The sequence below is a fragment of the Giraffa tippelskirchi genome, chromosome 1 (genome assembly GCF_054371585.1).
Source record: "Giraffa tippelskirchi isolate mGirTip1 chromosome 1, T2T-mGirTip1v1.2.pri, whole genome shotgun sequence".
Taxonomy (NCBI): domain Eukaryota; kingdom Metazoa; phylum Chordata; class Mammalia; order Artiodactyla; family Giraffidae; genus Giraffa; species Giraffa tippelskirchi.
In genome coordinates, this window is record NC_137275.1 from 53,921,539 (window position 1) to 53,948,726 (window position 27,188).

A 27,188-nucleotide genomic window follows, 5' to 3' on the forward strand; every position below is an offset into this window, starting at 1 on the left:
ACTTGTTCAAAAACTAATATTGATTTGTGCACTAAGACTATAAAAGAAACTAAGTTTAGGTTTTGGAGGATGAGTATTTACATTAATGTTATTTAAAATTATCTTAAGTAACACATTCTCACTGAAAAAGAATTAATTCAGGTAAAAAATATTCCATTCCTTCATCCATCCCTTTTGCCTTACATAGCTATATAAATTTAAACTATATAATATGAAAGAAAGAAGGTGAAGTCGCTCAGTCGTGTCTGACTCTTTGTGACCCTATGGACTGTAGCCCGCCATGTTGCTTTGTCTGTGGCATTTTCCAGGCAAGAATACGGGAGTGGGTTGCCATTTCCTTCTCGAGGGGGATCTTTCCCATCCAGGAATTGAACTCAGGTCTCCTGCATCGCAGGCAGACTCTTTACCATCTGAGCACCAGGGACAGATGAAAAAAAAAAAAAAAATATATATATATATATATATATATATATAATATACATGTACATATATACACACATGTATTTATTTGAGAGTGGCATCTTGTAACATTTCTGTAGCTTGGTTTTTCATAACTTAACGTCTCCCTCCCTTCCTCCTTTCTTATTGCCTTTTCTCTCCGCCCTCCCTCCCCACCTGCCCCAGCCTCTTTCTTTCAGTATAGAAAGATCTGTGTCTCATTCTTTTAAACTTCTGCATATAATTTAATAGTATGCTTTTAATTTTTCTCATATTCTCATTTTGGATATTGGATTCTTATATGAATATCCTTGTTTATGCTTCATTGTAATAGAACATATCTAACTATCAATAAGGGGGCAGTTCACAATGAAGAATATGATCACTTAAAAGAGAGTAGTGGGACTTCCTTGGTGGTCCAGGGGCTTAAAACTCTGTGCTCCTGATGCAGGAGGCCTGGGTTCGATCCCTGGTCTGGAACTAGATCCACATACTGAGACCTAGTGCAGCCAAATAAATAAAATAAAATAAAAAAAAGAATAGTATTTCTTGAGATTCGGTGGTATTCGTTTTTAAGAATATAGTTCATCCACCTATATTATGAAGAATAGAATGGGGCTTCTATGATTCTCAGGTCCAGAAAAGGAACTTTACATTTATTCTTATTAAATATTTTTCTGAAGCTCTTGACATTTTTATCTTGATTCCAGGCTTTTGTATCCTGATTCTGTCATCTATTTTTAAAATTTTAAATTTGAATACTTTTATTTAATAATATTAAATTCTTTGGACTCCTCTGGTGATCCAGTGGCTAAGACTCCACGCTCACAATGCAGGGGTCCAGGGTTTGATTCCTGATCTGTGAACTGGATCCCACATGCTGCAACTAAGAGTTTGCATGCTGCACCTAAAGATCCCCTATATCCTAAGACCTGGTGCAGCCAAATAAATATTTTTAAAATATTAAATTCTCACTAATTTATTATTTAACAAATGTGATGGTTCACCATATATGCCCAACAGTGTACTGGACAATCTATGAAATAGACAAGAGAATAAAGTTCTGTCCTATTTTCAAGGGCTTATAAACTATCAGGTTATCTCTTTTAAATACTAAAAATTGTAATATAAGGAAACAATTAACAGTGATAGAAATATCTTCCAAGGATATTTGGGCATGAGAGAAATCGCTTTTATTTTGGAGGTTCAGGAAGCATTTCCTGGGAGAGAGATTCAATTTGTAAACTTTCACAGATTTACTTAAACTAGATTACTACTACCTAGTATTATTATACCTTGTATTTTCTTAATTACAGTATCATCTGTGTAGGAGTCTCTTACTCTACTTGAAACCCCTGTGTCCACAGTGAAAGGCAGGGGGAGTTCGACCATAATAATGTTAACATATGTTTTGTCTCGTATGGTAGCGTAAATTTTTTTCAAAGCAGTTTTTTACAGACTTCATGAACAGAATAAGATTATTATATGGCTTGTATTTCCTATCTGTCTCATTGATCTTTAAAACTACCTTATATTAGGGCTGACCTTCCTTAGAAAAACTTACTTTCAAAGAATCAGCTTTCAAACCATTGCACAAACCTTCACCATGGATGAATTCTGTAGTTCTTTGGATGTCCCCATCCACTTTTTTTTTTCATATCATCTAATTTCATATCTTCCAATTTGATGAACCTATCTATGTACATTTTTCTGAATTGTTAGTAAAGCGCAGGAGATGCAGGAGATACAGGTTCAATCCCTGGCTCAAGAAGATCCCCTGGAGTAGGAAATGGCAACCCTCTCTAGTAATCTTACCTGGAGAATTCCATGGATAGAGGATCCTGGCGTGCTGCAGTCCATGGGCCCCAAAGAGTTGGACATTACTCAGTGACTGAGCGTGCGTGCGCGCGCGCACACACACACACACAAAGAAACCTTTTTCAAAATGAACGTGATCCATTATCAGCACCCTGGATACAGCTTTTCAGTTTCCTTTGAATAACTGTTCAATTACTTATGAATTTCAGAAACCATTGTTACTTATCTTGTATGTCTCCATTTTGCCATAAATCAGTACTTCTTAATCAAGGGTGATTTTGCCTCCCAGGGGAACTTCAGCAAATCTGGAATGCTATTTTTGGTCATCACAACTGGTGGATCCTGTAGCATCCAGTTGGTAGAGGCCAGAGACGTTATTAAACATCCTACAATGCTCAAACCCCCTGCAACAAAGAATTAGTTGGCTCAAAATGTCAATAATGCAGAGGTTAAAAACCCTGCCATGGCCTATCAAAAGACAATTTTGGTAGATTCTTTGTTGAAATCCAGACATCCTTGTTTCTAGTATTCTTCTCATCTACTAGTCCTATAACTCAAGGAATAAATGATGGCTTAGGCCAGTGTAGTTTAATGTTAGTGAATCCTCTGCTTCTATTAAATACTTTTTTTGTTTTAGTTTTTTAATTGAAGTATGGTTGATCTGCAATGTTGTGTTAATTTCTGCTGTACAGCAAAGTAATTCAGTTATACATATATGTACATTCTTTTTCATATTTTTTTTCCATCACAGTATATTGATTATAGTTTCCTGTGCTATACAGTAGGACCTTGTTGTTTATCTATTCTATATATCATAGTTTGCAACTGCTAACCCCAAACTCCCACTGGAGCCCTTCTCCACCTCTGTCGCCTTTGGCAACCACAAGTTTATTCTCTTGTAAGTCTGTTTCTGTTCTGTAGATAAGTTCATTTGTGTCATATTTTAGATTCCACATGTAGGTTGTATTGTACAGTATTTGTCTTTTTCTTTCTGACTTCACTTAGTATGGTAATTTGTAGTTGTGACCATATGGCTGCAGGTGGCATTATTTTATTCTTTTTTAAGGCCGAGTAGTATTCCATTGTATGTATGTACCACATCTCCTTTATCCATTCATCTGTCAGTGGACGTTTAGGTTGTTTCCATGTCTTGGCTATTGTGTATAGTGCTGCTTTGAGCATTGGGTGGGGATGGGGGTGTGAACGTATCTTTTTGAGTTATAATTGTGTCTGCATATATGCCCAGAAGTGAGATTGCTGGGTCATGTGATAGTTCTGGCTTTTTAGTTTTTTGAGTAACCTCAGTACTGTTTTCCATATTGGCTGCACCAGCTCACATTCCTACCACGGTGTACAAGCGTCCCCTTTTCTCCACCCCCTCTCCAGTATTTGTTATTTGTAGACTTTTTAATGATGGCCATTCTGACTGGTGTGAGGTGGTACCTCATTGTAGTTTCGATTTGCATTTTTGTAATAATTTGCAGTGTTGAGCGTCTTTTCATGTGCCTGTTGCTGTTTTAATTGCTAAGTTGTGTCCAACTCTTTTGTGACCCCATGGACTATAGCCTGTCAGACTCCTCTGTCCATGGGATTTCCTAGGCAAGGATACTAGAGTAGGCTGCCATTTGCTTCTCCAGGGGATCTTCCCAATTCAGGAATTGAACCTGCATCTCCTGCATTTGCAGGTGTATTCTTTACCACTGAGCCACCAGGAAAGCCTGCATATGCCTGTTGGCCATCTGTAAATACTCTCTTTTTGACCTATTCTTGATATTGTTGCATAGAATTGTCACCAAAGCTTTCTGGTTCTATTGTAGTTGGGGATTTGCCTTTCTCGTTTTGAAATTAGGACTCTACTTCTCTTCTTTAATCTTTAGAGACTTCTTCCATTTTATGTCATGATTGAAAAGTCACTGATACCCTTTAGCAATTTTTATTCACATTTATTTTGACCAAAGCGTCATTATAAGAGCTAGATGCTTTCTTAGAATATTTTTTGCCTACTTTGCCCTTCATTCCTCTTTCAATATTTGACCTAAAAAAATTTAGTGGCATACGGAGAGGGAGAATTGAAAAGGACATACTGAATAGTGAAGCACTAGAGTATCTGGAATGATTATTCGTCTGAAGCATCTCTGAAAATGAACAGACTGTTGTTTGCTATAGTGACATGTATTTTGTTGTCCGGCACTTGTGAAACTATGAGAGACACAGAGTTGTATTCCAAAATGCTAAGTAGGATTATGTTACGAAAATGTCATTAAGTACTAATAAAACAATATACAGGTGATTTATGCTTAGTCATAACACCGAAACCAGAGTCATTATGTTCTCTCATGTGCAGGGACTTGAAATGTGAATGGAAGCGGGGAATTGCATTGCTGAACCACTCCCTTAATGCTTCTGGTCAGTCAGGTTTCCTTCTATAACTGATTTCATGCCTTAGAAGCTCTGGAAAATGTACCTGTGGCCAGTTGTCCAAGCCTTCCCTCCCCTAACTCCAAACCTCCTTTTTCTTTTCCTTTTCCTGAGAGATGCAGTGGAATTGGAGGAAGGAGGCGAGTAAGTAGTAAAGTATTCCACTTTCTTCTCCTGTGTTGGGTTTTCTTAGTAATTGAAACCAGCTGTGACTTTCCATGGACTGTTATTCTTGCTGTGGTGGGGACTCTGTGGTAGGTAACATCACAGCACAAGTCAGTGCTTGTATCTCTTAATGATAAATATCATTGCTTACCTACCTCACTGTATACCTCATGGATTATTAAATATTTTTATTGTTAAAATATAATTGACTTCATTTGATTGTAAGAGGATTTACTAGTAAAGAATCATGATATCTCTGATTTCTTGATTAAAGATGGTCAGTCTCAGTTATATTTCATTATACTGAAAGCTATCTGATTCACCACAGAATATCTGATTCTCACACTCCATAAGTTTTGCAGAGGTGGTATGTGTAATTTCTCTTCTGTCCACTTAATTGACAGATATTTATTGAAGATTTGAAATATGCATGAACCTTTCTCTTTGTAACCAAAATTACAGTTGGGATTTTTGACTCATGGAGGTATTAAAAAAGAACTTAGTAGAAAAAGTCTCTAAAGACTCAGATTCCCTTTTTAGTTTTTGACTTGTTGCAAAATAAATTATTTTAAATCTCTGTAACCAGATTCTCCAGCATGGTCTCCATTAATTTGGTTTTTGTGTGTTTCACGCTGAAGGAAGAAAATCAGAATCCCAAACTCTGAGCAGTAAGAACATCAGAATTAGATTTTTTTAGAGAGCTGCACATTGTTTTCTCGTTCTTTCATCTGTTACCCTTGTAAATAAATGAACGTATCTAACTCAGAGTGGCAAAGCAATCTTCTTTTCCAGGCAGTTCCTCTGCTGTGTGTTGGATAATGCTAGTTTACGTGGTGACTGTTACCATGTTTGAGGTTATGTTGTATATAAATAAAAATAAATGATGTTTTTATAAGGAGTCAGATATCCTGGGGGGAGATTCTGAGTGTTCAGTTGCCATATTTTCAAGTAGGTCACAGAAATTTAACTTAGATTTATCTATCACTACTTTATTATAAGTTTCTGGGAAGAAGAGAACACAATTTTGCCTTTGGCTTCTGACAAGGCAGAACAAATTTAGGTTCACTAGAAAATAAGAATAAATGTTAAAAAAGGAAAACAACCATAACTTTATTTGGCATGTTTCATCCCTATACACTGTGTAGAATTGTAAAATGTTTATTTTACGTGAGGTTGGTCATAACAACACCTGTTAAATGATGGTCTTTGTCAAGCAGCTAGTTGCCTTGTTCTAATCCCTGGCCTTTTTTGCCTTCTAGAACTTCATAATATTTTGGTACAGCTTTTGAAATATCTAGGAGGAGCCTGGTGGGCAGCTGTCCATGGGGTCGCACAGAGTCGGGCACAACTGAAGCGACTTAGCATGCATGCATGCATTGGAGAAGGAAATGGCAACCCACTCCAGTATTCTTGCCTGGAGAATCCCAGGGGTGGGGATGCCTGGTGGGCTGCCGTCTATGGGGTTGCACAGAGTTGGACACGACTGAAGCGACTTAGCAGCAGCAGCAGCAGAGCCAAAAGAGTTTTAGGGGGCTTTCCAGGTGGCGCTAGTGGTAAAGAATCCACCTGCCAATGCAAGAGACAGAAGAGGTGCGAGTTTGATTCCTGGATCGGGAAGATCCCCTGGAATAGGAAATGGCACTCCACTTCAGTATTCTTGCCTGGAAAATCCCATGGGCGGAGGAGCCTGGTGGGCTACAGTCCATGGGGTTACAAAGAGTTGGATAAGACTGAGCATGTGAGCACAGAGGGATTTTAAGATGGCTAGTTCAGAAGTCATAAGGCAGAGAGAGCAGAACTGCTGCTTTGCTCAGGTTTTCTGGTGAAAAAGGTGAAAGGCAAGGTGAAAAGGCAAGGTGACAGCATGCTCTCAGATATGCCTGTGACTTTTTCAGTATTCACCTTGATGAAATCCTCTCTAAGAAACAGGATCATGAATTTACGTTTTGGTGTTAGTTTTCCCCACATAACTATAAAGACTATGGATAAGTGCACAAATCACAAGGCACTGCTGCTGCTGCTGCTGCTAAGTCGCTTCAGTCGTGCCTGACTCTGTGCGACCCCATAGACGGCAGCCCACCAGGCTCCGCTGTCTCTGGGATTCTCCAGGCAAGAACACTGGAGTGGGTTGCCATTTCCTTCTCCAATGCATGAAAGGGAAAAGTGAAAGTGAAGTCGCTCAGTCGTGTCCGACTCCTAGTGACCCCATGGACTGCAGCCTGCCAGGCTCCTCCGTCCATGGGATTTTCCAGGCAAGAGTACTGGAGTGGGTTGCCATTGCCTTCTCCGTTACGAGGCATTAAATAAGTATTAAATCAAACATTAATTTTTTTCTTCTTGCATAACTGTATTTCACTAGAATTGCTCCTGCTTTCCAAGGGCCTGAAGAACCATTTTTTTGGTGTGGTTAGTAGAGAAAAAGGAACTTTGATACAATTTCTTCTTAGTACAATGAAAACATACTTGATATTTCATGCAGAATATTTATTTTTTTCTTGAAAATTACATTTTACTCAGTGTTTATGAAAATGTTTATAAAATTATGTTTGTGTTTAGGTATAATATATTTTTGGAATCTATAGCTTGAAAATATTTTTAATTTTAAATCCATGTATTCTAAGCCAAAATTTCAGAGAAGGACTCTATTACCCTCCACTATTGTAAAGAGATCTCTAGTAGAGAAGGCTGTGAAAAGAAACTCTATTTTAGGAATGATGTTTAAAGCTAACTTAAAAGAACAAAGTGATACATTTTTGGTTTTCCATGAATCTGTTGTATGATTGGGCTTCCCTGGTGGATCAGACGGTAGAAAAATTTGCCTGCAATGCAAGAGACTCGAGTTTCATCCCTGGGTCGGGAAGATCCCCTGGAGAAGGAAATGGTATTTTTACCTGGAGAAGTCCATGGACAGAGGAGCCTGGCAAGTAAGCTACAGTCCATGGGGTTGCAGAGATTCAGACACGACTGAGCAACTAACACTTTCACTTTCATTATATGATTAGATCACAATTTATATAGCCCAGTTTTAAATACTTTGTTGCTTACATTTTTATGTTCTCAATAGTGTGATGAATATATTTGTATATAAGTATTTGTCAGCACCTCTGATTATCTCTAAGAATTACTATGCTGAATGTTATGAACTTCTTAGCCAAATTACTTTCTAGAAAAGTTGTGCTAGTTTACACTTTCACAGTAAGTGTTTATATTAGTACATACTTATCACATTCTCACCAGTACTGAGTACGGAAGCTACAAAATCTATGTGACCATCCACGGATTCTCAGAATTATAGACGGAAAATCTGAAGAGTTTGTCTGGTCCAACATTTTGCAGAGGAGGATAGTGAGTCTCAGATAGTTAATTAAAATAAGTTGAAGTCAGGTTAGAATTTTAGTTTTCTGGATTTCTGGTTCAGTATTGTTTTTACCAGAGAATACTGCTTTATTATTTATTGAATGTTTATTATAGCATGGTGAGTTGCTATACTGGGCAGTTTGATTTTTAAAAATCTAATCTTCCCAGTAACTCAAATGGTGAGTCATTTGAAACTGTTTGCATTTGTAGGGAAGAGGAGCTAAAGAAGAGAATGAGAACAGTCTTCAAATGCTGAATGTGAAAAAAGGAAAATAGGTAGAATTCACAGGGAGATATTTTGGCTTAATATAAGGAAGAACTTTCCTAAAGAGTACAGTAGTGCTATTCACTAAAGAAAGAGGAGGCTGCGTTGAGTTACACTGCTCTATTTTGAAAGTGTTTAAGCCCAGTCTGTGTTTGCCAGGAATGTGGAAAACACATTCAGTACATGTGGAGTCCATGTATTGAATAAGAAAACTAGTTGACTAAAGGTAATGGATTCTAAAGAATGTAGTAGAGTACCTGGCACGAAGTTAAATGCTCAATAATGATAGCTATTATAAATTTTTATTATATCATATATTAGATAGAAAGATACCATGTACCCCCTGAAGCTAATGACAGAATAAGCAGAGATGTTAATAAGTAATGAAAGAAGTAGCAAAGAAAAACAGAGAGAGAAGCTAAAGCCAAACCTTTCTGTCTCAGAAAGCCAAAGGGACAGAGAGTTTCTAGGAGATAGTTGATTTGTTGTAAATATTAGATGTAGGTTAAAAAGAAAGACAAATGTAATATAAAGATGAAAAACATACGATGAAAGAAATTAAAACCACCCATAATCCCCTATCTGGAGATAAAAGTTGCTAACATTTTATTCTTTTCAGATCTTTGAACATGAATTAAAAGCATAAATGAGTAGATTTAGGTATATCACTAAACATCTTGTTACGTCTCTTATCACTTAAACATAAGTATATCTTGATGTCAGTAAATATGTATATGCATTGTAATTTTCTGCTGCAGCATAGAATCCATTATAGGATTGAACATAATAGTAGATATTCTGGTAATTTGTTTTCCCACTCTATAAACAGTGTTCACTTACCTCTGTCTTTGATGCCACTTCATAGTTGAGGCTGTCTTTTTTGCCTCAACTGTGTTCATCTTTTATTTAGTTACCATTTTTGGCTGCCCTGGGTCTTTGTTGCTGCACGAGCTTTCTCTAGTTGCAGTGAGCATGGGCTCCTCTCTAGTTGCAGTGCGTGGGCTGCTTGTGGTGGTGGCTTTTCTTATGGCAGAGCATGGGCTCTAGAGCGTGGGCTCGGAAGTTGTAGCACACAGACTTAGTTGCCCTTCGGCATGGGGAATCTTCCCCGGCCAGTGATCAAACCCATCTCCCTTGCATTGGCAGGTGGATTCTTAACCACTGGACCAGGGAAGTTCCAGTCCCTAATTCTTTTTTCATCTTTTCTTACCCTCTTATAGTCTATTCTTTATACTTTTGAATGGACAAATGCCATGACAAGCATCTTTGTACATACATCTTTGTGTGCATGTTTTTTTTGTTTGTTTGTTTTTTGGCTGCAGCATGTGCAATCTTAGTTCCCTAACTGGGATTGAACCCACGGCCTCTGCAGTGAAAGCGTGGCATCTAAATCACTGGATCCCCAGGGAAGTCTCTGTTTTGTTTTTAGACTAATTAGTTAGAGGTGGAATTGCTGGGTCTGACTAATGGGTATGCATAGTTGAGATTTTGATATATATTGCAGGTTTGCCCCCCATAAAGGTTTTTTAAAGTTTACTATTTTTAAATATCAGAAAATCCTTCTGTGTATATGAAGGTCCCATTTCCCTATACCCTTGCCAACAATCTTTTTATCTGATAGTCTTAGAAATCCTTGATCTCACTAAATTTCATACTAGTCTGTTACCCGAGAATATTTAGGAGATTTCTAGAGAAAGGGTTAAGCTGCTGCTGCTCCTGCTAAGTCGCTTCAGTCGTGTCCGACTCTGTGCGACCCCATAGACGGCAGCCCACCAGGCTCCCCCGTCCCTGGGATTCTCCAGGCAAGAACACCGGAGTGGGTTGCCATTTCCTTCTCCAATGCATGAAAGGGAAAAGGGAAAGTGAAGTCACTCAGTCGTGTCCGACTCTCAGTGACCCCATGGACTGCAGCCGACCAGGCTCCTCCGTCCATGGGATTTTCCAGGCACGAGTACTGGAGTGGGGTGCCATTGCCTTCTCCAAGGGTTAAGCTAGGGATTGCAAATATCTCTAATACTGTTGTTTCCTTTTCTGAGGTAGCAGTGGTTGATCTCATCTGAATTAATTCCTTAAGGACAGTTACAATATTTTGTATACAAATGAAGTTCTTGAGTGAAGGGGGAAAAACTGTAACAGAAAAACACAGTGGTTGACTCGATCCATTCAGTTCTAAGATTTTCTGTCATACTGCTTGTACACATGGGTGGATGTAGTGGAAATTAAATGTTACTGCCTTTGACATTTTTAAAGTGAGAGAAAAACTAGTAGAGGACTGTCATTTCGTAAATACAATTTAATTTATTTTTCTCCATTAAAGGAGTCCTTCCTCCCCAAAAGTACAGTTGTTGAACTTAAACCGAGTAAAAATTATAAAATTTAATAAGCTCTCAGATATGATTGAAAGTCTTATATATACTAGCTATGCTTTTAATTTTGCACTTACAGCCTAAGGAGATGTATTGGCTATCCATACCTAGGAGCTTCCAGGTTTGTTGTTTTCTTATTTTTATTAAAGCCAGATATCAGCAATTTTGTTTTGAATCTTCTTTTAAGGGCATTTTATGTAATTTGTTTTGGCTACTAAGGTAGAATAGTTGCTGAACACTGATAGTTTGTCTGTGCTGCACCTTAACTGAGTGTAGGGATTTAAAATTGACAAACAATAAATTATAAAAAAAAAATAGTTTGGGTTTCTATAACAGTTCATTTTGTTGTTATCTTAGAAGGAGAGAAGTTTCAGATTATATTGTCTGGTTACTAGGACTGCTGTGGGTGATTTGTGTGGCTGTTGTACCTACGTGGAATGGGTATAATGTCACCTAGACTTTGCAGAACTGTCTGAATAAGATGGCAGGGAAAGTGAAGGACTGATTGTCAACTAGGGAGAACAGATATATGAGAGACTGAATTTAGCCTGTTGACTCTTGTCAACACGTGGTTAAACTGAAATCCGGTAAGTGTATCAAACCTTGCATGTGCTTGGAAGGATTGATATGAATTTTTAATTTAATCTTGAAGGTAGACTGGCTATTGTTGAAGCTAAGTAAAACAAGTATATTTTAATTAAAATCTTTGGTTGCAGTTTAAGAAGAAAACCTAGCTTGTAGTGAGCAAAATGGAATTTATTAGGTCATTGTTGGGTCTCATTGAATGTAAGAATAGACCTTTAGCACCTTAGTTTAAACACGTGAGTCCAGCAAAACGATTAAGGGTAAGATTGGGCCCTCCTTGTTCAAGTGCCCGTTCCTCATCCCATTTGTGATGGCGCGGAATATGTGCATGCTTGCTGAGCTGCTTTAGTTGTGTCTGACTCTTTGTGACCCTATGGATTGTACCCCACCAGGCTCCTCTGTCCATGGGATTCTCCAGGCAAGAATACTGGAGTGGGTTGCCATGCCTTCCTCCAGGGGATCTTCCCAACCCAGGGATTGAACCTGAGTCTGGTATTCTGCATTGGCAGCCGGGTTCTTTACCACTAGCGCCACCTGGGAAGCCCTATGGAATATGGAACCATCTAATAAATATATCTGTGATGATACGAGGCCATTGGGATGTAGAGTAGGGTGTAAGTCCTTAGGGAAAGTGGACTTGTAGCGAGCTGAATGGGCATTCTCTGAGATGTTTGTTATATTTTTGCTTTATATAGTGGATTACTTTTTATGTTTAGCACTCAGAAACCTTTAAGAGTTATTTATGCATTGTTGATAGTTTCATTTTAATATAAATAAATAGAGAATAAGACTAAATCCTTTTTGATTTTTATATATCTTAGGTACTTTTTATGTTTGAGCTGGCAGCACCTAGGAATAGCATAGTTCCTGCCACGTAACACCCTTAGCAAATACTAGTGGTTGAATGAGTACTAGAGAGGAAGCAAGGCTCATTCATAGGTGGCCTTGAGTAACAAACTTAAAGAGTGAGCCCCCACTCCTCCAGAGTGACCTGGAGACTGCCTTTTAGACTTTTCTTTTCATTGGGTTTCTTTTTTTTTTTTTATTAGGCCAAAGTGAAAAGACTTTTATCTGGTGAATCACTGAACCAAACAAAAAAGTTTACTGAGGTCCTTTTGAGGTGTATTTTTGGGGTCTCTAGTTATGTATTGTCACACCTGCTTAGAAAGACTTTTAAAGCCAGATGTTCAGTGAAAACATTTTAGAAACATAAAATGTAACACAGCAAAAGTGTTTAAAGTCTTCAGTGGTTAGATATTGCTATGTGTTCCACCTTCAAAGTATAGCTGTACTCTGCTTCTTACCACCTCTGCAGCTACCACCCTAATCCAAGGCTTCAGCATTTCCTCTGTAACTATGCAGAACAGCTTCCTAAATGGGCTCCCTGCATTTACTTTTATCTCTTGACATTGCGTAATCCAAAGGACATGACTTAACTTGGAATACTCACAACTCTGCTGAAAATTCTCCATATTGTATGGGAACCTGGAATGTTAGGTCCATGAATCAAAGTAAATTGGACGTGGTCAAGCAGGAGATGGCAAGAGTGAACATTGATATTTTAGGAATCAGTGAACTAAAAGTGGATAGGAAAGCGCAAATTTAATTCAGATGACCATTATATCTACTACTGTGGGCAAGAATCCCTAAGAAGAAGTGGAGTAGTCCTCATAGTCAACAGAGGAGTCCAAAATGCAGTACTTGGGTGCAACCTCAAAATACAGAATGATCTCAGTTCCAAGTCAAACTATTCAGCATCATGATAATCCAAGTGTATGTCCCAGCCACTAATGCTGAAGAAGTTAAACTCAACGGTTCTGTAAAGACCGACAACACTTTCTAGAACTAACACCAAAAAAAGTTGTCTTTTTTATCATAAGGGATTGGAATGCAAAAGTAGGAAGTCAAGAGATACCTGGGTAACAGTCAAGTTTGGCCTTGGTGTGCAGAATGAAGCAGGGCAAAGGTTAGCAGAGTTTTGCCAAGAGAATGCACTGTTCATAGCAAACACCCTCTTCCAATAACATGAGAGATGACTTTACACATGGACATCACCAGATGGTCAATACCAAAATCAGATTGTTTATACTACTCTATCTAAAAGAGAACCCTTCATCCACTCTCAATCTTTCATTCTGTTTTACTTTTCTTCATAGCACTTATAACTTGATGGCATATGTTTGTTTGTATCTATTTCCTCTTCTAGGCTCCAAGCTCTCTAGGGGCAGGAATTTTGTCTTTTTAAAAAAATTTGTTTATTTTTAACTGAAGGATAATTGTGTGGAATTTTGTCTGTCTTATTCACTTCTGTATCCTCAGTGCCTTGCACATAATAGTCACTCAGTAAATATTTGTTGACTATGTGAATAAATATACATGTTTATGTACTCTGGGTAGTCACTGGGGGATATGGTGTGTTACAGACCTAGCACTGGTAAATGTGAGGGTAACTGTTGAATTTAGGAGATAGGAAGAAAAAAAAGTCATTAGCATCCATAGCATGTGTATATTTTTTAGAAAGTTGGTGGAAATGGTTGTTTTTATATAGAATTGATGTTTTATCAAACCACATTTGGTTATGTTTCGTTTAAGATGAAGACGATGACTTTGTGTGTAAGAAGACAGCCTCTAAATCAAAAGAAAATGGAGGATCTACAAATAGTTATCTTGGAACATCAAACATGAAAAAGAATGAGGAAAACACTAAGACCAAGAATAAGCCTTTGTCACCAATAAAACTTACCCCCACATCAGTGCTTGATTATTTTGGAACTGGAAGTATCCAAAGATCAGATAAGAAGATGGTGGCAAGCAGAAGAAAAGAGGTGAGTGTTCTCCATGCAGTCAAGAATGTTCAGGATATGTACCCATTCACTGTTGTTAATAAGAGGTGAAATGTGAATTTTATAAATAGATCAACATTTTATTGATGAAAATAATTTTCCTTTGGGTAAAATGTGTGGCTGCTATTTTGGAGCATGAAGAAATTGGCATATCACACATTGAAGCTTCTAATATTCGAAAGTGGGAAAAGATCATTTAAATCATGAGAATAAATTGTAATTCTTAGTATTTAAATACTCAGAATGTAGACTAATTTTACCGTTAGCCTCAGCTAGACAAAACTGGACAATGTAATTGTTCCCAAGTGAGGTCATGAATATGTAACTTAGAATAGAGCCCACCCACTCTGTACATTTGACCTTTCAGGCTGATGGTTGGATTCAGTTTTTTTGGACACTTAGGAAATACAGATAAATAAATGAAAGTAGTTCCCTGCGTGGAAACCTGGCACATGGTGTGTGTGTGTGTGTGTTGATTTCATTAGTGTCTCCATAAGGCAGTGTAATTTCTCTCACTATTGGTTTGCCAATGTTCTGGGCTATTTCTGAAGTCAAGACATTAGATAGGATTTTGGGGATATTTCTTTTGAATATTTCAATGAATAAGTGAGAATGATCTGTCTGTAGGATATTTGCTCATTAGGAAATTGAATGTGATCATGGAGTAGCTGTGAACATAATTTTTTGGCTGATGCTGTGTTGAGACTTTATTTATCTCATTGGTGTATTGGGTTAGCCAAAAAGTTCATTCAGGTTTTTCCGTATGGTTTTACAGAAAGCCCAGACGAACTTGTTGGCCAACCCAATATTTATTCGTCTACATTTAAGAAAAAGCACCTTACTTTGAACTTAAGGTTTATGCTATTCATGCTTGATTTTCTTTGAAATATAGCCTTCACAAAATGCAGATGATTCCAGATTAAATGATGAAGCCATCGCCAAGCAATTACAACTTGATGAAGATGCAGAGGTATTGGCATTTTCATTAGATAATCGTAATCATTGGAGTTGTCACTTACTATTTAGTCTACTCAGGCAGACAATTAGAGTAGTCTTATTTTGAATTGAGCCTCTAAGAGTTATGTGTAAAATAAGTTAAAATAAAACTATATGAAAACCTAAATTTATATAAAAGATAAATGATGAGAGCAGAGGATAATTGTTTAAAGATTTATTATTAGATTTCTTTGAATGGAAGCTTCCTTTAGTATAATTAAAATAATTTAACTTGGTCATATCTCTTTTCTTTTCACTATGGACAATCTCATCTACTTCTGTGGCCTTAAGTAGTATGCATATGTTAGTGATCCCTAAATCTACCTTCATTCAGAGTAATGTTTGTAATATACCTGTTATATTCATTTAATAAGTGTTTACTGAGCACTTACTGAGTGTGTGGCACACTTCTAGGTGTTAAGGGTACTGCAGTTAAAAAAAATAATGTCAGGTCATTATAAATGCTATGAGGACAAGTAAAGGGATAGATACTTTTGGGGGCAATCAATGGGGTTATTTAAATCAGAGGTTAGGAAACCCCTCTGAGGAAATGATGCTGCTGTTGCTACTAAGTCACTTCAGTCTTGTCTGACTCTGTGTGACCCCATAGACGGCAGCCCACTAGGCTCCCCCGTCCCTGGGATTCTCCAGGCAAGAACACTGGAGTGCGTTGCCATTTCCTTCTCCAGTGCATGAAAGTGAAAAGTGAAAGTGAAGTCGCTCAGTCGTGTCCGACTCTTAGCGACCCCATGGCAGCCTACCAGGCTCCTCTGTCCATGGAATTTTCCAGGCAAGAGTACTGGAGTGGGTTCTGAGGAAGTGACATTGGGGCATAAAATTAAGTGGTAACTTCCCTCCACTTGGAGGAAGATTTCCTCTAAACAGAGAGAAAAGCAGGTGCAAGCCTCCTGAGGTAGAAATGTTTGAGCTTGATGACTTTGAAAGAAATAGCAGCAAATCTTATTAAGTCATGACTGGTCTTTGGTACCTACCAGAAGGACTTGGGATGGAAAGGAGTCTGGATTTTAGTCTCTGTGAGATGAGAAGCCATTGGAGTACTGAATAGAGAAATGACATGACTTGATGGATCTTAAAAGAAAATTACTCTGGCTGTTATGAAGGTAATAAACCATGGTGGGGCAAAATCAGATCAGTTTGGAGACTGTTAGAGTTGGGGGGGGTGGCAAGAGACAGTGTTGGCTTGTACCAGGGTGGTGGTAATGGAAGAGGTGGTGAAAAGTGGTCATAATCTGTATGTGCTTTTTGAAGATATAACCTTCAAGTTGTTGCTGATAGATTGAATGTAAGGTATGAGGGAAAGAGAAGATTCAAAGATAACTCCATGTTTTTTTGGCTTGAGCAACTAGGTGAATGGTGTTATCATTTATTAAGACTGGAACGTTGGTACAGGGAAGTCAAGAAATCTGTCTTGCTCAGAAATGCCTAATTGGCTTCCAGATGGAGATGCAGAGTGGGTAGTTGGTAGAGGAATCTGGAGCTCAGGGGAGAGGTCTAAGCTGAAGATACTTATTTGGGATCAGTAGCATTTGAATGGTATTAAAACCAGTGTAACTAGATGAGATCATGGAGAGAATGTAAACAGGAAAGAAGTGTCAGGATTGAGCTCTGGGGCACTGTTAACAATGAGAGGTCAGGAAGAGGAGGAGGATCGAGCAGAGATTTACCGAAGTGGAGCAATCAGGAAAGCGTGGTATTTTATGGAAACCAAGGGAAGAAGGTTATTTCAAGGACAAGTGTTCATCTCTGTCAGAGGCTTCAGACCTTGGTACCTGTTGTTTGAACCCTCTTCCTGTTTATTAGCTTAAATGTCGCTTTCTCATATTCCCTAAACTATGTTAGCAATCCCTTCTGTGTACTTTGCTGAACCCCCTGCAGCTACTGTTAACATTTAAGTGTCTTCTTAAGTTGCTATTTAAATGTCTTCCTGTACATCGACTTTAAACTCTACCTACCAGGGGTGTTTATGTCACAGCTATTGTACATTAGCACCCATTTTAGTGCTTGGCAAGGAAGAGGCTCTTGATAACAGTTGTTGTGAGAGAACAGTATTCCAGTCTTCTGCAGTGTATGTGACTGTTCACGTTTTATTGATTTGGCAGTTTATAGTTTGTGTTTTCAAAATCTTTTTCCATCTTACTGTCTATACTGAATTTTATGACTCAGGGTAGCACACATGGCCTAGGTAAAACTGTGGAGTGAGTTTTAGGGACCTGACTTCTTATCTGTTCCAAAGACTGAAGGCTTACCCTATCCTTTCCAAACCAGGTTTGGAACTTTGTATCACAATCCTCTATTTTCCCATTTCTGTCACATTCTTTCAGAATCTTGTTTGGGTAATTTATTTATTAGTCTATGAAGGACTTTCATGGTGTTAATAACTGACTGATGATGTCCTTCTTAATTATCCCTCTAAGAGCTTCTATTTTCCTCCCCTCCCCTTCACTTTCACCTTTTTGTTTATTCATGTAGTAAATGTGTGCCCAGAATCTAACTTGCAAGTCAATATGTTAAACACTATCTGCTATAATAAACATTGTATTAAAATATGACTTTTGATCACATAATACCATAATTACCAATAATGAATTTCTAATGAAAGTATTTAAATTTCTTCTAAAACAACTAGAATCCTGTTTACCAGAAGTATACTACTATGTAGTGTGAAATTTTAGAAAAATGATGTAAAGTTCAACCAGAAATCCTTGCAAGACCACTGGAAGTTTAGAGTTTGGAGGAACTTTATATGGTGAAGATTTTTTTTTTAGAAATTAGATGTGTAGTTCAGTTATGGTGAAGAAATGCTCGGCAACAGAGAGCATGCTGATGTGCGTCTGTTGGCTTGCTTATCGTTCTGTGTAGCTTGAGTTAATTCATTTTATAAAGAAGAGGAGGCTTGGTTACTGAGTTCTTACCAGGCTTATACCAGTTTGCAAATCTTTTCTTTCAGATTGGTTTTGAGGCCCTTTTCTTTGTTTGAATAATGTATCGTATTAGGCCATTTTATCAGGGAGCATAAATTTATAATGAGAAGTATAATCTGTTTCCACACATTCTCTTCTGTAAGAGTTCCATTTAACTGGAAATAAAAATAGTAATATTTGGAAATAACAACGAGGTAACTAGAATGTCTGTGTGTTATATTAGCATGTTAGGAAAACTTCTGGTATAATGACTTAAATTTTCAGAAGTTAAAAGAGATAAATTACTACTGTGTTGTATACCTTAAACTAGTATAAAATTGTTAAGTCTGCTATACTTCAGTTAAAAAAAAGAACAGATACATTTGAGTTAGTAATTGAAAATAGAAGTTTGATGATATTAGTGATAGTTGCATTAGTATGTATCTTACTGTCATGTGCAAAGAAACTATATAATTTTCTTGATTTAGTCAGTTTTTTGTGCCCCCACCCAGGCTATTGCTTTTTGTGTTAGGATAATGATTCTTTTCTGAGCCCTTCTTAGAGTTTAGAATAAATAGAAATGAGAGATCTGTAAGTATTTCATTGGGACCATTAAGAAAAAGCTAAAGACTTGGATCTTTATGCTCAGATCCATCTATCTTGCCTGCAAAACTAGCAATATATGTTCTGCAATCTAATTTGACTTAGCAAAACAAACCTGTGATACTTAACTTCTAAGTGAAAAAATGTCAGTTACTTTCTAGAAAATGTTTTTCCAGTTTCTTTTAAGTATCACAAACTGAGCATTTTAATGCTTTTTATTTATAAAAGAAAAAAAAAGCAACTCACTGTGTTGACACTTTTTACAGCTGGAGAGACAACTGCACGAAGATGAAGAGTTTGCTAGAACGTTAGCCATGTTGGATGAAGAACCCGAGACCAAAAAGGTAGTGTTTTACCAGGCTGTTTGCACTCTGAATATACAATACAAATCAGTGTTTCCTTTCAGACCTTTGTATTCTAGGGTCTGGAGATATAACCATGAATAACTCTTCTAGAGAGGTGCTTAAAATTATTTCAGTTAACAAAAATGTTTTTGGGGAAGCTCATTGAGAAACTTATTCTTCCTAAAGGAATGTTGATAGGACCAAAGCTAATCAGAACCCTTCTTCACAAAAAAACAAATTGTAACTTTGACTTACTCTCTGTCCCAAAGAGGTTCTTATTTACTTGTTCAGAGAATAACACTGATAAATAAAGATTCCAGTGGAATCTAAAGTTTAATAACTATAATATTACTGTCTTTTTAAAAGCATAATTTGCTGTTTGTAGCTAACTGACTTTAAGATCTGTATTAGGACAGTCTCAAATAATGAGTATTTTGGGGAATCTCTGAAAGCATCAAGATTTTTTTCTTTAAGCATTTGATCTCCAAAAAATTAGCCTTATTTCTATTGAATCACACTCTCTTTAATATTGTCAGTATCAATCTGACCATTTTTCGCACTCTCTTAATATTGTCAGTATCAATCTGACCGTTTTAAGAGATTTTACAGCAGGCAGATGTAAGGCAATATAGGGAATGGTGGAGATTTTGTCATTAGAAAAGCCTTATTATTTCATCTAAAGACATTCAAGTTGAAAATACTGCATCATACACCCCAATTTTGACCTTTCTGTAAAATGGAGTTTTGAAGAGCAGTGGAGAGAATGGACATTTTTTTCTCTTTTGAGAAGGTACTCTGTTTTTCTTTTGAGCTTTAGATTGTTGTTAGTCTTTTGGGTTAGATTTTAGTTGTTAACTGCATGATGCTAACAGTTTGAGAATTGAGATGAAAGCAGCAGAAACAAGGCTTTCATTTTCAGAGTCACAAGCGAGGAACAACTGGGATAGTTTTTTTAGGTGTATTTTTATACTCTCTCATCTATTTTCTCATCTGTAAAATTGAAAGTGTTCATCTGCCCCAGAAATTTTGTGTAAGAATGAATGAAAATTTATTGCATTGTTTTGCTACTTTGGAAGATGACCCTTAATCTTTGGTTGATTTTAACAACATACTTTGTGGTAAAAATTTTCCTGTTGTCGCATTTGACACTTTTTTACATTTTCTTAGGCTGAAAAGGACGCAGAAGAAAGAGAGACGTTTTCATCTGTACAAGTCAATTTATATAAAGCAGAGAAACCTAAATATCCTCATAAAGGTAAAACTAGCAGAACAAAGTAAGCCGGAACATTTATCTTTATTGAAGAAATTTCATGTAACTTTTTGTTTAAACATTTTGTTCAATAATTGCCTGGTATTCTTTTTTTAATTAATTAATTTATTTTAATTGGAGGATAATTTACAATATTGTGATAGTTTTGCTATTCATCAGTATAAATCGGCCAGAGGATACATAGGTCTCCTCCCTCCTGAACCACCCCCACCTCCCTCCCCACCCCATCCCTCCAGGTTGTCACACAGCACCTGTGTGACAGGTGCCTGTCACATGGTGACGGGTTTGGGTGCCCTGCTTCATATATCAAACTTGCATTGGTTATCTGTTTTACATATAGTAATGTATGTCTCAATGCTATTCTCTCAAATCATCCCACCCTTGCCTTCTCCCACTGAGTCCAAAAGTCTCTTCTTTACATCTGTGTTTCCTTTGCTGCCTTGTACATAGGATCATTGGTTCCATCTTCTAGATTGTATACAGTTAATATACAGTACTTGTCTTTCTCTTACTGACTTCCTTCACTCTGTATAATAATTGCCTGGTGTTCTGAGGTTGACATCATTTCATAGGAGTACTGAAGCATGTTCGACTTAGATGCTTGGCAAACTATGTGGATGTTAGCTGGTACAGAATGCCTGTCTGCTCTGTAATTGTTGTTTGGCTTCATGTTAATTTCCAAGTGTAGTGCAAGTGTGTGGACTTGAATACATGAAGAGAAAAGATTAGATGTTTCAAGCTCATATGGTTGCATCATCATCGTCCAGGTCATCTGAAGCTCTTCTGCTAGTTGTCTGTAGGTTTAAGTTTTTTTTTAAGTGGTCCTGATATCTAACCATGTGCTAGTGGTTAGATGCTAATAGATGGGCTTAATCTTATAAGTATTGATGTATCTGTTCATATAATTTTAGTCTGGAAATCCCGGGATTCTTTCAGACTTTATTACAAACAGAATTTTTATGTGACAGAATATTCTAATTAGTAACTTTTCTCTGTGAATTTCAGATCATTGAAGTTTATCTGTGGAATAAAGTCCATGTTCTCAGATGTAGTTTACCATCTCATTTCAATTAATGAATAATTTATATTTAAAAAGGCAGATCTCTTATTTTGAACTGGTTACACAAAGAAATAATATACAAATATTTAATTTTTAAAAATTAATATTTTGTATAAACTGAAGAACTAAAATTTTAATGTGAATGTTATGAAGTCACCATATGACATTATGTCCTACTAAGATTATTCTGTTGAAAAATGAAAAAATAATCTTGATATTGGGTATCATTTTGCAAAAACAACATTTATAATCCTTTCTTCCTCATAAAAACAGAACAATTTTCAGATGAAAGAAAGAACTTCAGCCCTAAGAAGCAAACTAAGTGTGAAGGTTCAAGAGAATCCCAGCAACGTTCCAGGTCATCAGCTCATAAAACAGGAAAAACTTCTCCAAAAGCTAGTTCTAAGCTGGCACTTTTGAAAAAAAAAGAAGAGAGTTCTAATAAAGAAACAGAGTCTATGGCCTCAAAAAGAAAAGAAAATGTTATTGAGTTAAAAGAGACAAGAACTCCTAAGAAAATCAAAAGTTCTCCAGCTAAAAAAGAGGTAGACATTTTTGAAAAGGGTATCATTGTGGGGCTGTGTGTTGATCTGGTTTGTTTTCGAGTTTTGTCTCTAACTTTATAAGGCATTATAGTACCTTAAAAATACCCTCTTATGTAAAGATGCTGTTGCAGAATATAGGTTATTAATAATATAGCTAAATAAGCCAGTATGTATTGAGCGTTAATGTGTATCAGATACTGTGCTCATACAGGTGATATGTCATGTAATCTTCACCACAAGACATATTTACTTTTATTATTCAACTTTTAAAGATGATAAAAACAGGCTGAAAGGGTTTAAGTAGCTTTCCCAAGATCATCTGGTGAGTACGTGGCAGAACTCAGGTCTTCTAAGGCCAGAAAAAAGTAATATAACATTGTGGCTCTGAACATGGACTCTGGAGCCAGTTTTGGATCATAGTCCTGCCACTGGGCAGATATGTGACCTTGATCCGGTTACTTCCCCTCTCTCTGCTTTGGTTTCTTCATTTGTAAAATTGGGATAATAATAGTATGCAATGAGATAATGTGTGTAACCGCTTGGAACAGTGCCTGGTACATAATATATGCTATAAAAATTTTGGCTATTATTATTAAAATAACTTATTTGGATTTGTCCTGAATGTATGCCTTTTTGCTCCTGTTTAACATTGTTGAGATACTGAAATCATTTTCAGAGGGATAAACAGTGAAGTAATGCAGAATAATTTTTAGAAGTTTTTTTTGTTTTCATATGTATTTGAGAATTGTTTCTTAGAGTCTCCGGTTTGAAATCACCTTATTAGGATCATAAGAGAAGCCACTGTTCCTTCAAGCCTCTTTGACACTTGGAGTTAAAAGCAGAATATTATCTATTTTAAGTGCTCATCACCATTATTTTGTAGTGAAAAACTAAAATGCTGATGATTTCTAGATGCTTTTGCTTTTGGTCAATGCTAATAAATACGCTTAAGGGAACAATTAACTTTTTGGTCTCAGATTTTTCTTCACAAAGTACTTAGCTGGAGAATGAATATTTTTCTTCAGACACTAAACATGTTCAGTTTACAGACGCTTGTCTATTTTTATTAAAACAGAATAATTTTTAAATGATACTGTTGCTATTCACCTTATTTTTCAAAGTTGGAATAGAAATGACTCAGAGAACTTAAGTAGTTTTGGGAACATGAAAGTCTGTTTTATAAATTCAGTCTATCTCAGTCAAATAATTTTGACTTCACAAATGAATGTGCTTCAGATTTCTTTTATAATTCGTTTATAATTCAGTTATTTTTTCACAGAATTATTGTTATAAATGATTTTCTCATTTTGGCATGCATTGTACTTTCCTATGACACTAGTTAAAAATATGATTTCCCAGGGCATGTGGTCTGGGCAGGTATATTTCAAGAAGCTTCTCAGATGATATGGTTGCACACCATCATTTGAGAACCACTATTAAAAAGTAGGATTAGAGTCTAGGATTAGCCTATAGCCTATGGCACAATTAACTCAAAACCAAAGCACCTTACTCTCTTTTGTTGATCAAATCATTTATTTGTATAAAAGTGGTGTTTTGTCTACTCTCAGAGGAGATTGAGGTGGCTTACAAGTTAAAAATAATGTAAAATTAGGAAGTGGAAAAAATGACAGAGATCATTCTTGTAGTGGTTCTTAATTATCTAGGATGTTCTTTCCCCAAATATACACATGCTAGTTATACCTCCTGTCTCTGGATCAAAAACTTGGAGTGCATCCAGGGATTACAGTTTAAAAGATTTCCCCAGTATTTTCTGAGACACACCCATGGTCAGATCCCTTGAGAGAAACAGAATAGGAGAGATTAGACCCAGAAGGAAGAGTGGTGGCATATGGAATGTGTCTGCTTTTTGGAGTATAGCTTGCTCCTCGTTTGAGCCAGGTGTTTATATAAAGCCATTAATTCTCAGACTGTAGTGCTTATTTCCCCAGGAGTACAGAGGATAAGTTATTTTAAGGGTATTCAGAGCCTTTGGATAAAAACAGTATATTTTCTTCTGTGATTGTTTACTTGGGAAAAAATTAATTTTTCCACTGAAATACACATGATATATTATGGAATAGAATTTTAAATTCACATGAATTTTTGAAATAAAATACATCTTTTTGTTTTGTGGCTTGGGGCTAGCAACTTGGCTTGTATGCTCAGTCTATCCTGAGGTTTGTGCCTTCAGAGAGAGTTGAAGGGTTTAAGAAGGGCTGACGGCAGGGCTGTCTCTAAGCCTGGTGTGTGTAGATTGGGGCATACGTGTGTGGCTGAAAATGTTAGTATCAGGATCAAGCACCGAAGTGACTTAATGTTTATTTATTGATAGGTATTTTTATTTATTTTTTGATACGTATTTTTAATTTTGTAAGAATTTTGCATGACTTTATTCAGTTTTCTTTCCGTCTCCCCAAAGTCTGTAAGTCCTGACGAGGCTGAAAAGAGACGCACTAATTATCAAGCTTACCGAAGCTACTTAAATCGAGAAGGTCCCAAAGCTCTGGGCTCCAAAGAAATACCAAAGGTAAGAATATTGAGAGGATGTTTCAAGGCCTCTGGCCTATGGGTGCATGTATGTATTCACTATGTCTACAGTAGCAGAGAATTAATAATTAAAAATGAACAGTGCTTCCCTGGTGGCTCAGTGGTAAAGAATATGCCTGCCAATGTAGGAGACACGGGTTCGACCCCTGGTCCATGAAGATCGCACATGCCGTGGAACAGCTAAGCCTGTGCACTGCAGCTACTGAGCTTGTGCTCTAGAGCCTGAAACCACAGCGACTGAGCCCACGCGCTGCAGCTACTGAAGCCCGCGTGCCCTAGAGCCAATACTCTGCAACAGGAGAAGTCACTGCAGTGAGAAGCCCTCACGCTGCAAGTAGAGAGTAGCCCCTGCTCACCACAAGAAAAAGCCCACACAGCAACAGACCCAGCACAGCCGAAAGTAAATAAATAGATAAAAAAGAATAGGAAAACATTAGTCACCATCTTTACAAATTAGGAAGTAGGATATGGCAGTCGCAAGACTAATGCTTTTTGCCTTCATGGTACTTAATTATTATAATTGTGATATGTGCCATAAGGGAAAAATCAGATATTCTTTTAGGGAATCTGGTCCTTAAGTGAAGTTGCCGGCGGGGGAACAGTATGACCAGATTTGCATTTCAGGCTGAGCACTCTTGGCTGCTAAATATAGAGTGCAGTGGAGGGAGAGGGGAATAAATACAGGCAGATCAGTTAGGAGAGATGGTGAGAAATGATAGAGACTTGTCTAGGGTAGTAGCAGTGACCAGGCTGAGAAGTGAAGTAGCTTCAATGAAAAAGGAAAATCTATAGGATGTGGTGATAATTGGGAGTGGGAACCGAGAAAGAATGAGCATCGGGTGATTGCCTCGTTATTGGCGTGAGCATCTGTGGGTGGATACTGATGTGGCTGGAGGCAGAGCAGATTTGGGGAGATGATAATGAGTTCATTGTGACCATGCTGTGCTTTAGATGTATGCAAGGTAGCCACATGGAAATATTCAGTGGACAAGTAGCTTTGCAGGACTGGAGCTCAGAACAGAAGTCACGATGGGATGCAAAAGATTGGGCATTATTGGCATGTAGAAAATATTTGAAGGACTTGATGTCACCTGGCAAACAAGGACAGAATGAGAAGAAGCCTTGGACCTAGCTTCCTCATGAAGTGGAGGAGGGTGAAACCCAAAAACAGACTGAGAAGCAGCAGCCACAGATATAGGAGAGAAACCTGGTAAAGGTGATATCACAATAGCAAAGGGAGGAGAGAGTTTTAAAAAAAATCATTGAGGAGACTGAAAATTGTCCACTGCATTTAGTAATGTGAATGATCTTTAGTGATCTTAGCAAAAGTTTTGATAGAATGATGGAGGCAGAACCTGGTGGAAGTGGGTTGAAAGTGGGAGGAGATGAAATGGAGGCAGCATAAGTAGATGATGTTGGTTGTGAAGGGGATAGGAGAGAGAGGACTTCTAGCTACAAATGGGAGGTGGCTTTAGGGGGAAAATGTGAGTGTCTTTAAGGTTTGTTGTTGTTCAGTCGCTCAGTCACGTCTGATTCTTTTGCGACCCCATGGACTGTAGCCTACCAGGCTCCTCTGTCCATGGGATTGCCCAGGCAAGAACACTGGAGCCAGTTGCTGTTTCCTACTCCAGGGGATCTACCCAGATCAGGGATTGAACCATCATCTCTGTAATTGGCAGGCAGATTCTTTACCACTGAGTCAGATGCTTAAAGCATGTTTTTTTTTTTTGATGATGGAATTGATCTACCAGAAAGGGAGAGATTGAAGATATCCCAGAAAGAGAAGGATAATCAAAGGTACTATGAGGTTTCTGAGAATGTAGAAGGGTAGCGTGGATTCAGATCACAGATGGAAGTGTAGTTCCCATAATAAAGAGGGGCAGAGGATGAGCCAGAAGGGGCTAGTGGGCTGTGTAGGAGGCTGGAGGAAGATGCCAGGCTTGCCTCCTGTATGAAAGATAAAAAAGCTTCTGCTTGAGAGGGCTTGAGCCAAAGTGGTGTTCTTAGTGGGCGGCCAAGTTTCAGTGAAAGCAAGGCCATGGAGGGAATATTGGAGAAGAGGTTGAGAATATTGGGTGGTTTGCTGGTCCTGCAATGAGAGAGAATGAAAGAGCGTGGTAGGGAGACCCACAAGGTCATTTCAATCCTAGAGTCATAGGGACCTTGAGATGTTGTTAGTCAAACCTTTTCTCTCCACACAGAGTTACTACACTCCCCCTACCCTCCCAACAACAATTCTTCACCTTTATGGTGAAGGATTGAGCTTGTATTAGGGCAGTCTTTGAATTTTGCATAGCTGCTGCTTTGCAAGCATGTTTTAAGTCTGTATTGATCTCTGTTCTCTTTTCAAAAGTAATAAGTAACTTGGAATGACTTATATATTTTTCATTTTGCTTGGGGTTATACCATTTTGAACCATATTGTGAAATTAAAAAAAATCTGTACCTATACACAGTTCCAATTAAGATTAAATGTCTTTTCCATCTAGCCTTCTTTTGCTGAGTGTCTTTTGTCTTATCAGATTAACTTTTCAATCAAGAGAGGGAGTGATAGGGTAAGAGCTCAAACCTGTGTAGTTTTTTTCAGATTTGAAACTTTTTTTAGCAGAAGCAAGATATTCTGGAGGTGCATTACATCTGGTTGCTTC

General features: G+C 37.5%; 1 protein-coding gene across 10 annotated transcripts in view; it reads left to right on the forward strand.

Annotated features, from left to right (window-relative positions):
* Window positions 1–27,188, forward strand: part of RFC1 (replication factor C subunit 1) — a 72,959-nt gene that overhangs the window by 27,445 nt on the left and 18,326 nt on the right. For 9 of the 10 annotated variants that reach the window (XM_081592670.1, XM_081592681.1, XM_081592692.1 and 6 more), the window contains 6 exons: window positions 14,005–14,237; window positions 15,148–15,225; window positions 19,042–19,119; window positions 20,287–20,374; window positions 21,723–21,994; window positions 24,414–24,521. In XM_081592670.1, the coding sequence (XP_081448796.1) occupies window positions 14,005–14,237; window positions 15,148–15,225; window positions 19,042–19,119; window positions 20,287–20,374; window positions 21,723–21,994; window positions 24,414–24,521 (857 nt within the window). Of the gene's footprint in view, window positions 1–14,004; window positions 14,238–15,147; window positions 15,226–19,041; window positions 19,120–20,286; window positions 20,384–21,722; window positions 21,995–24,413; window positions 24,522–27,188 lie in introns of all 10 variants that reach the window. The other variant, XM_081592606.1, reaches the window with a different exon arrangement.